The 15,180-nt window shown below is 41.9% G+C and overlaps 1 protein-coding gene across 1 annotated transcript; it reads left to right on the top strand.

The window, feature by feature from the left end:
* Positions 1 to 12,997: 12,997 nt before the first annotated feature.
* LOC128519424 (proline-rich protein 15) lies at positions 12,998 to 14,889 on the top strand. Its single transcript, XM_053493150.1, has 2 exons — positions 12,998 to 13,221; positions 14,251 to 14,889. The coding sequence occupies exon 2, from the start codon at positions 14,264 to 14,266 to the stop codon at positions 14,645 to 14,647; it is 384 nt and encodes a 127-aa protein (XP_053349125.1). The 5' UTR covers positions 12,998 to 13,221; positions 14,251 to 14,263; the 3' UTR covers positions 14,648 to 14,889.
* The last annotated feature ends 291 nt before the right edge of the window (positions 14,890 to 15,180 follow it).

Consider the following 15,180-nt stretch of genomic DNA (forward strand, 5'->3'; position numbering starts at 1 on the left):
AATAAGACGTGGCGACATAGCTTACAGCAGGTTATGGTTGCTGAACCGCTGGATGACTAGGTGGTGCTCCGAAAATAATGTGGGCTTCATCGACAATTGGAAGACCTTTGAGGGCAAATCTGGCCTGTTAGGGCGGCACGGTGTCCATCCCACTCGGGAAGGCGCTGCTCTCATTTTCTGTAGTATAGCTCATTGTCTCAGAAGAGGCCTACTTAATCGGTGACAATCCAGAGCCCTGGCCATGGAGACAGACAGACAGGCTAAACCAAACGTCTGCTAGCTGCATAGAGTCGTCACTCAGGGTACAAAACTTTGTCTGTTTTCCCGAGCTAAAAACAAAAATGTAGAAAGACTCAGAAAGTCTGTTATAGTAATTTAATTAACATAGAAACCACAAACTCGGATCACACTAAATGTGCAGCCAGCACCTCTGATCTGAAGCTAGGACTGTTAAATATTAGATCTCTCGCATCAAAAGCAGTTATAATTAATGAAATTATCACGGATTAGGAAATTAATATACTCTGTTTAACTGAAACCTGTATTAAACAGGACAAGTATGTAGCTTTAAATGAAGCTAGTCCTCCTGGATACAGCTACATACACCAGCCTCGGTTAACTGGTAGAGGAGGAGGTGTCGCAGTTATTTACAGTGATAATCTGTCTATCGTACCAAAACACGGGCACAAATTTAATGCATTTAAAAATTCTCTATAGTAACACAACGAGTGTAGCTACAAATATTAGGTCTGCTCAGTCGATCCTGCTAATTATAATTTACAGACCTTCAGGGCCGTACTCTGAATTTTTTAGTGAATTTGCAGATTTCCTCTCAAACCTGGTCATTTCTGTAGACAAAGCGTTAATTTCTGGAAATTTTAAAATTAATTTTGAGAATATTAAAGAAGACCCTTTGAGAACAGCATTTATGTTCATACTGGACTCAGTAGGAGTAAATCCGTGTGTAGTAGGACCCACTCATAAATCAGGTCACACTTTAGATTTAATAATATCTTTCAGATTAAGCATAAGAAATTCCACTGTCTGAAGTTATATTAGATCACTATCTTGTCTCAATTAGAGTTTGTCATAATGTACGCACAGCACCACGCTACCGTATTAAACGTACATTCAGATCAACTACCACACAGAGCTTAAGTAATCAGTAATCTCCCAGAGTTATCAACTTTGATTGGATCACCGTCTGACTCCACAGAACTCGATCAGGCGACTGAATATTTAGAGTCGACGTTCGGTTATGCTGTATATAATGTAGCTCAAGTTAAAAGAAAAATGATCAGAGATAAGCAGCACGTCTCGTTTTTAACCTCCCCAAGTTCTCCCACACCACCCCACTCATCCGCTCCCTGCACTGGCTTCCTGTAGCTGCCTGCATCAAATTCAAAACACTGATGCTTGCCTACAAAGCTAAAAATGGCCCAGCACCCACTTACCTCTCTGCGCTAATTACACCACGCACTGCACCACGTTCCCTCCGATCCTCCAGCACTGCTCGCCTCATCCCACCATCTCTCAGGGATCGAGGGCGGCATTCATCCAGGCTCTTTTCTGTTCTGGCACCTAGGTGGTGGAATGAACTTCCTCTAGATGTCCGTAAATCAGAGACTTTGACTATCTTTAAACGACGACTCAAGACTCATCTGTTTCTCCAGTACTTGGACTAACCTCCCCCCCGAAAAAAAAAAAAAAAAAAAAAACTCTTCTTAGTTGTGTTGGACTAACGGCACTTAGTTATTAGTTAACCCAGTGTAAGTATGTATCCAATTATGTTAACATTAAAGCACTTTTTGTAAGTCGCTCTGGATAAGAGCATCTGCCAAATGCCTAAATGTAAATGTAAATGTAAATAGCATAGAAGGATAGCATCCTGAACTATAGAAAAGCTCTTAGTGTAGCTAGATCAACGTATCTCTAAAACAATCCTAGATTTTTATTTGATAATGTAGCCAAATTAACTAGAAATAAGACCACTTCAGAAATCTCCACAACATCATGCAATAGTGAGGACTTTATGAACTTTTTTAATAATAAAATTTTAAATATCAGGCATAAAATTAAGACTGAAACCGGACAATAAAATTGATGCAGATGTTAAACTTACTATGTCAGATCGGAACCTAGAATACTTTACTCCCCCTGAAGAGAATGAACTAATTTCACTCATTTCTTCTGCAAATTCATCAACCTGTATATTAGATCCTATAACGACACATTTTCTTAAACAGATAGTACCAGCAATAACAGAACCCCTGTTGAGAATAATTAATTCTTCACTCAGCATTGGGTATGTTCCAAAATCTTTTAAATTAGCAGTTATTAAACCGATTATTAAGAAACCTGACCTTGACCCCTGTCAGCTGTCCAATTACAGGCCAATATCAAACCTCCCCTTCATCTCTAAGATTCTCGAAAAGAAAGTAGCAGAGCAGCTATGCTCATATCTAATCTATTACATAAAAATAGCATACATAAACTGTATCAGTCAGGATTTAGGCCTCATCACAGTACAGAAACAGCACTCGTTAAAGTAGTAAATGACCTCCTATTGACCATTGATCAGGGTTGATCATAATATTCTGCTTTACAGAAAATGTAGTATGAATTAAGGGTACAGCCCTCTCCTGGCTCAGATCCTATTTGACTGATCGTTATCAGTATGTAGACTTATTCTGAATGCTCTCTAGTGGAGTTTGGTGTTCCACAAGGTTCAGTTTTAGGCTCACTGCTTTTTTCCCTTTACATGCTTCCTCTGGGCAACATAATCCATAAACATGGTATTAGTTTTCATTGTTATGCTGACAACACACAGTTATATGTCTCAGCAAAACCAGATGAGAAAAAACAGCTCAATAAAGTTGAGCAATGTGTGCAGGATATAAGAGATTGGATGCTAATTAACTTCCTTCTGCTTAATCCTGATAAGACAGAAGTTCTAGTCATAGGACCGCATTCAGCTAGAAGTAAGATTACACTGTAACTTTAGATGGCCATTCAGTTCCATCAAGCGCAACAGTAAAAGACCTCGGTGTGATTATAGATTCCAGCCTTCCATTTGAAGCTCATGTAAATAATATTACCAGGATAGCATTCTTTAACCTCAGAAATATTACCAAGATAAGAAATATACTGTTGCTAAACGATGCAAAAAAACTATTTCATGCTTTTATCACCTCTAGGTTGGACTATTGTAATGCCTTACTGTCTGGTTGTTCAACTAGGTGCAAGAACAAGCTTCAGCTTGTTCAGAATGCAGCAGCAAGAGTCCTCACTAGAACCAGAAGTTATGAGCACATCACACATCACACCTATCCTATCTTCACTTCATTGGCTCCCCGTGAAATTTTGCATTGATTTTAAAATACTACTCTTGACATATAAAGCATTAAATGGTCTCACACTGCAGTATCTAAGCGAACTGCTAGTGTCTTACGATCCGCCACACCTACTTCGTTTAAAGGATGCAGGCTGCTTCTCAGTACCACGTATTATGAAAACTACAGCTGGGAGCAGAGCTTTTTCTTACAAAGCCCCAAAGTTATGGAATAGTCTTCCAAATAGTGTTCAGGACTTAGACACAGTCTCAGTGCTTAAGTCCAGGCTAAAAACCTATTTATTTAATCAAGCATTTTAATAAGTAGATTTGTCTTGGGTAAAGGAGCAGATCTGGGGGACTCATGGACATAGAGTATTAGGTGAACTGGTATGTTTAGATGCTGTCTTCCGCATGTTAATTGATCACTCAGGTTTGTTGACGGTGAGGTGATTGGTCGCTTTACATCTCAGGGAGCCCTGATGTCTGTGTTTCCTTCTGGCTCTCCCTTTTAGTTATGCTGTTATAGTTAGTCCTGCCGGTGTCTCTGCTTGCACTCTACACTAAATATACATTCACATTATACATTATGTGACTGCAAACAGCTAATTGTTCTCTCTTCTCTTCTGCTCTCCCCTCTCCTGTTCTCTCTCCCGCTCTTTCTCTTCCCTCTCCCTCCCTCTCTCCCTTCCCTCTCTCTGTCGAGCTACACATGTCGTTTCTAAGCTGCCAGTGATCCAGACTCCCTCTGCCCTCCAGACCTGTCTGACCCATCCTGGTGCCCCACTTCTGGTTGGAGATCTCGTCGCATGGATACCCTTTATGTCTCTTTGGGATGCGTCTGGTGTCTGGGGATGGTTTCACTCTACCATGAAGACGGTTCTGGCCTCGACTGGTGTTGACAGCTGTTTCTTTAAGGACTTGACGGTTGTAGTTGCTTGATAGTTTAAGACTGGAATTTCCTTCAAGTCTACCTGAGTCTCCAAAACTCCATATTAACATCAATTAACATCAACTGTTATAGCTGAACTGGCAGCCACCTAACACACTGTATAAATGCAGATCAATTCCTGCTTCCTGTTTCACCCAAATGAGGATGGGTTCCCTGTTGAGTCTGGTTCCTCTCAAGGTTTCTTCCTATTACCATCTTGGGGAGTTTTTTCTTGCCACTGTCGCCCACGGTATGCTCACCAGAGACAATCTGATCATTCTGATTCATGCACATTCACATTCCATACAAACTTAAATAATTATTTTAATTGTGTAATGCTGCTTTGCTACAATGACAATTGTTTAAAGCGCTGTACAAATAAAATTGAATTGAATTGAATTGAAAAGGGTGGCTCTACAAAGTACTGATTTTTGGGCGGTAAATAGTTATGCATGTTGAAGTTGTCTTATTTATTGTTTGAATTTAAAAAGAAATCACATCTTCACAGTTGTAGGCATGTTCTGTAAATGAAATAATGCAAACCTTCAAACAATCCATTTTATTCCCAGGTTGTGAGGCAACAAAACATGAAAATGCCAAGGGGGTTAATACTTTTGCAAGGCACTGTGCAAGCAGGGACTGCACTAAGACAAACTATGACATCATAACTAAAAGAGAGAGCCAGAAGGAAACACAGACATGAGGGGTCCCTAAGATGTAAAGCAACCAATCACCTCACCGTCAGCAAACCTAAGTGATCAATGAGAGTGAGGAAGACAGCATCTAAACATACCAGTTCACCATAAAACTCTAGGTCCATGAGTCTTCCAGATCTGCTCCTTTACCTAAGGCTAATCTATTTCAAGTTCAAGTTCAAGTTCAAGTAGGCTTTATTGTCATTACAACCATATACAGTTAGTACACAGTGAAACGAAACAACGTTCCTCCAGGACCAAGGTGCTACATGCAACATAAATTTACAACATAAATTAACAGAGACACTAAACTAGCTAACCAAGAGGCCTAGTTAACTGGCTAGCATAGACAGGACAGAGAGACCTACCATAAATTACAACATAAATTAACAAAAACTAACTAGCTAAGTATAACTATTTTAACAGACAACATAAAGTGCACGTGCAAATGTGCAAACAAGAGCAATTTTTATAAAAATTATTAATTTATATTAATTAATTAATTAATAAAATTTAAAATATTTATAAAAATGCTTGATTAAATAAATAGGTTTTTAGCCTAGACTAAAACACTAAGACTGTGTCTGAATCCCGAACACTATTTGGAAGACTATTCCATAATTTTGGGGCTTTTTAGGAAAAAGCTCCGCCCCCTGCTGTAGTTTTCATAATACGCGGTACTGACAAGCAGCCTGCATCCTTTGATCGAAGTAGGCGTGGCAGATCGTAAGACCTTAGCAGATCCCCTTATACCTCATTTCCACTACACTGGTGCTGGTGCCAGGTGCCGAGAACTGGCCCACATTTACACTAGACAGGAGCTCAGCGGGAGCTGCATGATAATACGTCACAGGAACACACCCACTAAACAGAATCGAACATGGCCGAAGTCAGTTTACTGGTTATTCTCCAAACTATGAAAATGGATTTCAGTATCCAAAAGCAGCTTATGTCGAATAAGCTGCTTTTGGATACTGAAATACATTTTCATAGTGTGGAGAATTGTTATATTTTGGAGAAGTGTTATAACCGCTGAAAGAGATTGACATAGACAACTAGCTTATTTACTATTTGGTCGGTTGTTCGTGTGAAGCCTGCGACTATTAGTTCTTCTCTTATTTCCTCATACACTTTTTTTTTCTTAAAGCACTTTCCAATTTCTGCTGAATCTCGGCGGATGTCCAAATTGCTAAAAGCGCTATTGTTTCGTCCGCGCTCCACATTAACAGACTTTGGGTCTCTGACATTTTTTTATGCTCCCTATAACTCCGCCCACCGCTCGTGACGTCATGGGTTCTCGCGACTAGACAGTAGAGTTTAGGGGCCAGTTCGGTGCTCATTTTAGGGCACCGGCACCAATTTTTTTCGGCACTGGTTCCAAAATTGGGAAACGGCACGGGAACCAGAGCAGTGGAAAAGGGGTATCCGATACTGCAGTGTGAGACCATTTAATGCTTTATATGTCAATATATGTTGTTTATATAAAAATTTCACAGGGAGCCAATGAAGTGAAGATAAGACAGGTGTGATGTGCTCATATCTTCTGGTTCTAGTGAGGACTCTCGCTGCTGTATTCTGGACTAGCTGAAGCTTGTTTATGCACCTAGTTGAACAACCAGACAGTAAGGCATTACAATAGTCCAACCTAGAGGTGATAAAAGCATGAACTTTATTCTTTATGACGCAAACTAATGATGGTAACTAACACATTCCTGATCAAAGGCCAATAGAAGGTCATTTACTTCTTTAACAAGTGCTGTCTCTGTGCTGCGATGAGGCCTAAATCTTTTTCAGAATCTTAGAGATAAAGGGGAGGTTTGATATCGACAATGTTGTCATTGAAAAAGTTCATGAAGTCCTCGCTACTGTGTGTTGTTGTTGTGTTCTGCACTGGTCTTATTCCTGGTTAATTTTGCTACAGTATTGAATACAATTTTAGGATTATTTTTGTTATTTAATAATAACAGCTTAATAACCTGATGTTTGAATTAATAATATGAGTCTACTACATTAATGTACACGCAGTACATTAACTAATGCAGTAATATAGTGTGTGTGTGTGTGTGTGTATGTGTGTGTGTGTGTGTGTGTGTGTGTGTGTGTGTGTGTGTGTGTGTGTGTGTGTTCACTAATATATTATTATAGTAATATAGATGTTTTCATTCATAAGGAGCAATACTCAAACTTTTTTCATCCAAAATCTCACACAACTCCTCTGAACTGTAAACACAACCCACACATGCTGTGTGTGTGTGTAGTATCTGTAAACCCTGATCAACACTTTTAATTAGAGACATCATGAGTATAAATATATTATTTAAAAAAAATGATATATATATATATATACAGCATATATGTGCAATGCCAGTCATTGTGAAAACACCCCCCCACACACACACACACATGCACACACACACACACACACATACACACACACATGCGTACACAGACAGTTTATTGTATACAATAATCATTTTGTGTTTCTGTAAAAGCTGACCTACCCTACCAGTCTAACAGGCTGTTTCTCTCTCCTGATTCACACTCTACGAAAGGGGGAGAGAAAGAGAGAGAGAGAGAGAGAGAAGAAGAGACAGAAAGAGAGAAAGACAGGGGGAGACAGAGAGAGAGAAGGAGAGACAGGGAAGAGAAAGAGACAGAGAGGGAGAGGGAGACAGGGAAGAGAAAGAGAGAGAGAGGGAGAGGGAGACAGGAAAGAGAGAGGGGGGAGCGAGAAAGACAGAGAACTTAATTGAAAAATCTGAACAGATAGAAGGGGGGGGGGCGGTGGGAGACAGGGAGAGAGAGAGAGAGCTCGGCCCTAAACCCAGTCCCCTCTGTCAGCTGGTCCTGAGACTCACTAACACACTGCAGTCTCAGAGCAGCACTGCTCACCACAGTCTCATCAGAGTCACACACACACATTTCACTGATCAGATGAGGAGAGTGTATCTGGAGCACAGGGAGAGACAGACCCAAACCCAGTCCAGACTACACTGCTATCGGGTCCTTAAGAGAGAGTATGAATTGTAGAGTATCTCTTCACTGTCAGAGATATAAAGCAGAGACAGATCCTGAGCAGGTACAGGCTGAGTGAGCACCTGACTGTGGAGACGGACAGACACAGGAGGTCCTGGAGCAGAGAGAGCAGAGACTGTGTGCTCAGTGTATGAGCGGTGAGGTCGAGACGAAGATGCACTTCCTTCTTTACTGCCAAAAATATCACCACATAAGGAACACCTTCACTGAGATCATCACGCACAAAATCCCAAATTATTCCAAATTAACAGAAGGGGAAAAAATGAGAATAATATTAGGAGAGAGAGACAGGGGGGAGAGAGAGGGAGAGAGGGGGGGAGACCGAGGAGAGAGAGAAATATTCAGCTTGTCACACTGAAGGAAACCCCGGATTTACAGTTAAGTTTCTGCTCTGACGATATAAACACCAGACGCTCAGCAGATTGAGCCAAAACACTCAGAAACATGAAACACAACAATCATTTAAAAACAACTTCAATGTAAAGAAATTATAATTATAAATGTATAAAAGCGTAACACTTTGCTCTCGGTCTCTGGAAATGTTTGACTGTTTCCTTCATCACCGATCCCCATAAGGACAAAAAAAAAAGCCTTAAACATACTGTAAAGAACACATAGCCTTGACCCCAGAGGGCTTTAAATTTGCCCAGCACAGGGCGATAATCACACACACGTCACACTTTCACTTCAGTAATTCTTGGAGTTGAGTTTCAGTGTTTTAGAAACTATTACACATCTCCATGGCAACGGCCTGCTTGGGCATTCAGCTCGAAACCTGCTTATTTCTGGCAAGATCTTACAGCATGACCTTGGATACAACTTTATTACTATTATTACTATTATTACTATTAATAATAATAATAATAATAATAATAATAATAATAATAATAATAATAATGATGATAATAATAATAATAATAATAATAATGGGCATAAATGAACGTGACCTTAGTTTGACCCCAGCTGAGAGCCTGAGATTTATGGGCCACAGCCCACATGTGGAAATGTAAGTAAATAAAGCAACTCGGAATGTTCTGGAGGAAGGAGCGTAAACAGATACCTCCTTACTGTGTTGCAGGAAACTCAAGACAGAAATAGGCTCAGGGCTGTTACTCTCTTCTCCTGGGAAACCTTAACTAGAGTCAGACTGTGACTGGCAAGAATAATGTAGGTGACAATAATTTTGAACCCGTACAGTTGTACCTGAGAGAGAAGTATGAAGAGTTCTGTGTATAAACCTGAAGTGTGTGTGTGTGTGTGCGTGTGTGTGTGTGTGTGAGGAGTTTTGAGGCCAGTGCAGGACAGGGATTCCCTCAGGTATGCAGCAGGGCAGGTAGCTGGTTTCTTATCTTCCCAGACAGGCTTTTTCGGCCCGGTGTGTGAACACCACATTCCCGGAACCTTCCTCATCTCTTGTATTCATTCCTAGAGTTTTTTCTTCTTTAATTAATAACCTGTTGACGTTCCTCATGCTGCCAGACTTCACTGCACACTCCTGAAACCACGTCTCTCTCGGTGTCCTGAACACAGAAACTAATCACACATGCATTCCTGAGAGAAATAATATTCACTATAACAGACGTGTCCCTGAGTGTGTGTGTGTGTGTGTGTGTGTGTGTGTGTGTGTGTGTCTCCACTATGATAATTCATTACACTGAAACCACTGCTAAACCCACTACACACTATGTACTGTACGTTACCATATTTTCATGTGAATGTATAACACACTCTCCAGCGGTGAACATTTTGGAGCACGACGTCACTCCATAATACATTTCTGTTTGGAGAAATGTTGTTTAAAGCAGCATCACATTCACGCTGTTGCACTAAATACCAGCACAGCTACCTGTTTCTACACTCCTGCCTACACCTGATATTCACTGTAATGTCATGATCGAAGATATATTGCTTAATTACATTATAATCACTGTGATGGTGAATTCTCAAACATAATTAGTCGGATTAGTCAGAAGGTGCTGATTATTTTAGGCTGTAGGTCACATCACAGGTTTATAATCGTATTCTTGTTTCAAAACAATTTCGTTTCTATAGTAACAGCTCACTCACAGGGTCACATAATCTAAACCTGTCACCCTATAGCCATGACCTGTCCTGTTTTAATGTCTTTGCCAGAGAGAGAGAGACTGATACACATATTAGATTAGATTAGATTGGATTAGATTAGATTCAACTTTATTGTCATTACACATGTACAAGTACAAGGCAACGAACTGCAGTTTAGGCCTAACCAGAAGTGAAATAAGCAGAAAGTGCAGGATAAAGGTATAAATTGTAAGTACACTTAAAACGTGATATGTGCAGGGAGAAACTATGGGTAATATTAACGATGGATATCCTGTGAGCATAATATACAGATTGCTAGCAACTATAATCAGAAATTTACAATAGATAAACAATATATAGAAGTTGCTATTAACTGTAGTCAGTAATTTGCAAATAGATAAATAGATAATAGAGAAAACAGTTTGTAGGCGGGGTGAGAGTAATCCTTAATCCCACAGTGTTTCTTCTGGATGTCCTCAATGGCTGGACGTTGAGTCCCTATAATGCGCTAGGCAGTTTTACCACCCGCTGCAGTGCCTTACGCTCAGCTACATATATCTGTCTATTAAATAAACAGTAGATAGAAATATACTCATTGACAAAGAGAGAATGTCTTGTAGGATTCATGTTCATATTGATGATCATAAACAAATGATCACAATTTACTGTATTCTTTGTTGAAAACCATTAGCTCTTCAAAGACAGAAAGCATGGCTGTTCCTGTTACGTTCCTGCAGAAGATCAGGCCCTAGTTTGAGTGTGAGAATTGTACCTCGATGGTTTTGAAGAGGGAGAACTGGGAACTGTGGTTGGATTTCAGATTTTATAGATATTTCAGATTTTATTATCAACACAAACAGCAGGACTGGCGTTTACAGACCACACAAACAGAACAGCAATAAAACCATGACAAGAAGGAAACCAGTCTCACCTGGGAAACAGAGAACATGGACAGTGCTAACCTATAAACAAAAAAAGAAGCTAACCATAGTGTAAAAAACATCATATAAAAACTAGCTCGGCTAAGCCGGCAGGAAATATTTGGTGCCACACGACCTCTAAGCGTGTTTGTCCAGGAATTCCAAAACACCTACGTGATGGGATGTATGCACAGTCTGAACTGTTCCTAATCCAAGGGAGCTAGTACAATGATATGTAATGAATAACAGGACAGCGGGATGAGTGGCTGGGTTTCTGCATTCCCACTTGTCCAGTTCTGTGAACCAGCTGACGGAGGCTGACCCACACATCCACCAAAACAGGAGCCAAAAGAGAGACGACGCAAACGCACAAAACATTAGGCATATAACAGCGCCTAAAGTTAGAGTCGTCTTCATTCCAAAGACGAACATTTAAATTCTCAGCAAAAATAAAACCCACCTGTCTTACATCACCATGAAACACACAGGGCAGACATCTGGACTGGTCAGTATAGCAGGCAACATGGACGGGATCTGCAGAAACGCAGGGCTCAGCATCGTCACCACGCTTACAGAAGCACGGTCGTCAAAACAAGACGGGTCCACCTCTGTACATTGTTTTAACACACCTTGATAAATTAATTGGATTATTGATTTTGCTCCAGGATGGTACACTTTGAGATTTATATAAGAATGTAATTTCAGTTGTTTCAGTGAGAGCTCCAGTAGCTGCACTGTCCTGAAGGGTGTTTGGCAGTGTTGGTTCAATCATTAAAAACTCTGGGTTACTGACTGGAATGTTGGGGGTTCAAAAGCCCTTAGCACTGCCAAGCCGCCACTGTTGAGCCCTTGCAAAAAAAAAAAAGCGACCGTGCTGACAAACTGCAGCTTTGATTCCCGGCCAGGCTGGATTCGAGTCTCTGAGTACATGGAGTTTTCATGTTCTCCTGGTGCTTGGTGGGTTTTCTCTGGGTACTCCGTTTTTCTCCCACAGTCCAAAGATATGTAGATTAGGCTAATTGGTATCTTAAATTGCCTGTGGTGTGTGAATGAGTGTGTGAGTGTGTCTATGTGTGTGTGCCCTGCGATGGATTGGCACCCTGTCCAGGGTGTACCCAGCCTCCTGGGATAGGCTCCGCCCCACAACCCTGAATACAGGATAAAGTGGTATAGAAGGTGAGTGAGTGAGTTAGTGCTGACAAATCTATCCATCTAGGAACCTCTGTATTTCAACTAGGAACCGTAAAGGCCAATGGTGATTACTCTTGTATTTATTTCCATTTTACGACCCGGTAGGCCCTCCAGTCAACGTTCACACACTCACTTACACACTACGGGCAATTTGAGAATGCCAATTAGTCTAATCTGCATGTCTTTGGACTCTGGGAGGAAACCCACCAAGCACAGGGTAAAGAAGTTGTCCTGTTCTAAAGACAGCACTAAAAGTGAAAGCAGATGAAAAAAAAAAATTTGCGTCAGACCAGCAGTCATCTCGTTGATGTACCTCTCTCTCTATTCTGTGGGGTTACAGCACTGACAGCCAATCAGAATAAAGCCCTGGTGCCGACTCGCACCTGGAAGAGGTGTCAGGACAAGTGTAAGTGGCCTGTGACTCACCCGCAGCAGGCACCAGGTTCACAATAAACCTTCCGAGCAAGCGACTCCTTAAAAAAGCCCAGTGCGTCAAAGACGTCGAGGTCCACTCCCGCGCTGAGCCTATCAATAGCAGCAGCATTGTAGTAAAGGGCTGGGCTCATTCACAAGCCTCAGGAATGCTCCACACCCAGCTCAGGAGGAAGGGACAGGGGGAAAAACACACACAATACTGAACTGAAAGAAGGTCAGAGATTCGTTGTGTGTTGCTTAGCAACCACCGTTCCCTCTCTGGAGAAATCAGTTCTACCTGTCTGTGGAGCATGTGACCGATCCTGCCGCTCCACCAATCAGAGAAAAGGACAGGTGTGCTCATGCTGGTTTCGGAGGCGGAATCAGACAGGTAGCAGTGAAACACAGTGAAGCTATAAAGCGGCACACACACTACTCACACACTGCTGATCTCAACACTTATCTAAACACTGATCTCCACTCAGCGACACGAACGCATCATGAGCAATGAACGTGTGCGGTCGGGTATGTGTGGTGACCTCAGAGGATCTGCCTTACAGACGAGTGTATAGTGTGAGGACTTGTTCAGCGGGTGAGGAGCGCTGTAGAGCATCCTGTGTTATCTCTTAGGACATCCAGGTGAGTCACTCAGACAAGCATGAGGACGTCTGTACCTGGGCCAACCTCATTGGGGTGGGGGGGTTCAGGGGTCAGGGGTCAGGAGGCTTTCTGATCCCAAGTGAGTTCAAATCCCTGTTATCTGCTTTGGATATAAAACTCACCTGCCAACTGAGTGAATGTAAATACACGGCTCTAGCCACCAGGAAAAAGGTTAGGTAAATCTCTCTCTTTCGCTCTCTCGCTCTATCTCTCTCTCACACACACACACACACACACAGAGTCAAATCAGGCCTGCTTAACTCTTTGTGACAGGAGTGTTTTCCTGTCTAATGAAGGGTGTGTAACTGTACCTGTTCCTGTAACTGTTATTAGTAAATACATCTGTTTTGGGAGTGATATTCCATCTCACCTCCTGGACAGTGCTGCTTTTAATCCTAGCTTCACCGGATCTCTTTATTCAGATAAAAGATGGATACTTGTAAACTGTAGGCTTGGATTTCTTTGATGACATCATTTTGTGTAAGCTTCTCTTTTGTTATTGCTGTTTGGTTGTTCAGTATACAATGCTGAATGTCTCTGTCATCACCTAAGCCTGCTCTCTTGTTGTTCATATCAGACCGAGCATTTAAATTCATAAAGCTTTTTAAAAAATTTATTATTATTATTATTATTATTATTATTATTATTAATCAGCTGTCACAGAATGCGGTGCGCTCCTTTGGGAGATACTGGAGTACTGCAAGTGAGACACAAGGGGCATTAAGGGTGTGTGGAAGGAAATCAACTGAAATCGACAGAACAAAAAGTGTAAAGGGAAATGAAACGTAATGGTCTGAACGTACCTGTCTATACTATACTGTGCAACCAATATGATGAGGAAAAGTGGGAACAGGAATGTGGTAGGGGTAGTTGGGAGGGTAGGAGTGTGCTTTGAAGTCGCCTTAGTTTTATTTTACCTTGAAGAGATGTTTGGGAGTCACGGCAAGGTGAGATTTCAGTTAAGATTTTGCATGACTGTGCCAAGACAATGCCCTCTTATCTCTCCAGGTTCTAAAGTAAAATGACTGAAAAGACGGCACCCTGGTGGAGATCCTTTGTGGGGAAGAGGCGGAAAGCGGCCAGAGAATCCGCTTCGATCCTGGAGCAGGAACTCTCAGCTCACCCCGATTCTAACCAGCAGCACGTCTCCATCGACATCACCCCGGAGCAGAAGAGCACCTCGGTGAGCAGCGTGCAGGCGGCAGGAGGCCAGGTCGCCCAGGCTGATGACACTTACGACGACTCTGTCGTACAGCCCACGTTCAGCGAGAATGCAAACCGGCGCAACCTGCGTGTGTCACGCTCGGGCCGCTTCAAGGAGAAACGACACACGCGAGTGGGCCTGCCGGAGAACTACGAAGACACAGACAGGGCGGAGCCACCGAGAAAAGGCAGCATGAACTAAAGATGTAGCTAAGACATGTAGAGACTGTCACTGCTATAAATCCCAGAACCTGGACTGGAACCATCCTCTGGTCTGGTAGAACATGCAGCAGTGACTGTGCTGAGGAATCACAAGCCTTTAGTTGAAGTTTATTTGTGTGTGTTTGTCGGTGTGTGTGTGTGTGTGTGTGTGTGTGTGTGTGTGTGTGTGTGTGTGTGTGTTTAAGAGTGTGTGTGAGTATGTGTGTGTGTGTGTGTGTGTTTGAGAGTGTGTGTGTGTGTGTGTGTGTTTGAGAGTGTGTGTGAGTATGTGTGTGTGTGTGTGTGTGTGTGTGTGTGTTTGAGAGTGTGTGTGTGTGTGTGTGTGTGTGTGTGTGTGTGTTTGAGAGTGTGTGTGAGTATGTGTGTGTGTGTGTGTGTGTGTTTGAGAGTGTGCGTGAGTGTGTGTGTGTGTGCTTCATTACCTGCACATGACACTCCTAAGCAGATATAACTTAAAATAAGCTGAAAGATGAATCTGCAGTACCTGCAGGTCTCCTGGAACATCCTCACTCG

Source organism: Clarias gariepinus, chromosome 3 (assembly GCF_024256425.1).
Source record: "Clarias gariepinus isolate MV-2021 ecotype Netherlands chromosome 3, CGAR_prim_01v2, whole genome shotgun sequence".
In the NCBI taxonomy this organism is placed as follows: Eukaryota; Metazoa; Chordata; class Actinopteri; order Siluriformes; family Clariidae; genus Clarias; species Clarias gariepinus.

Bases quoted from the DNA above. Each gene is read 5' to 3' on its own strand.
- LOC128519424 (XM_053493150.1), top strand. From the start codon at position 14,264: ATGACTGAAAAGACGGCACCCTGGTGGAGATCCTTTGTGGGGAAGAGG.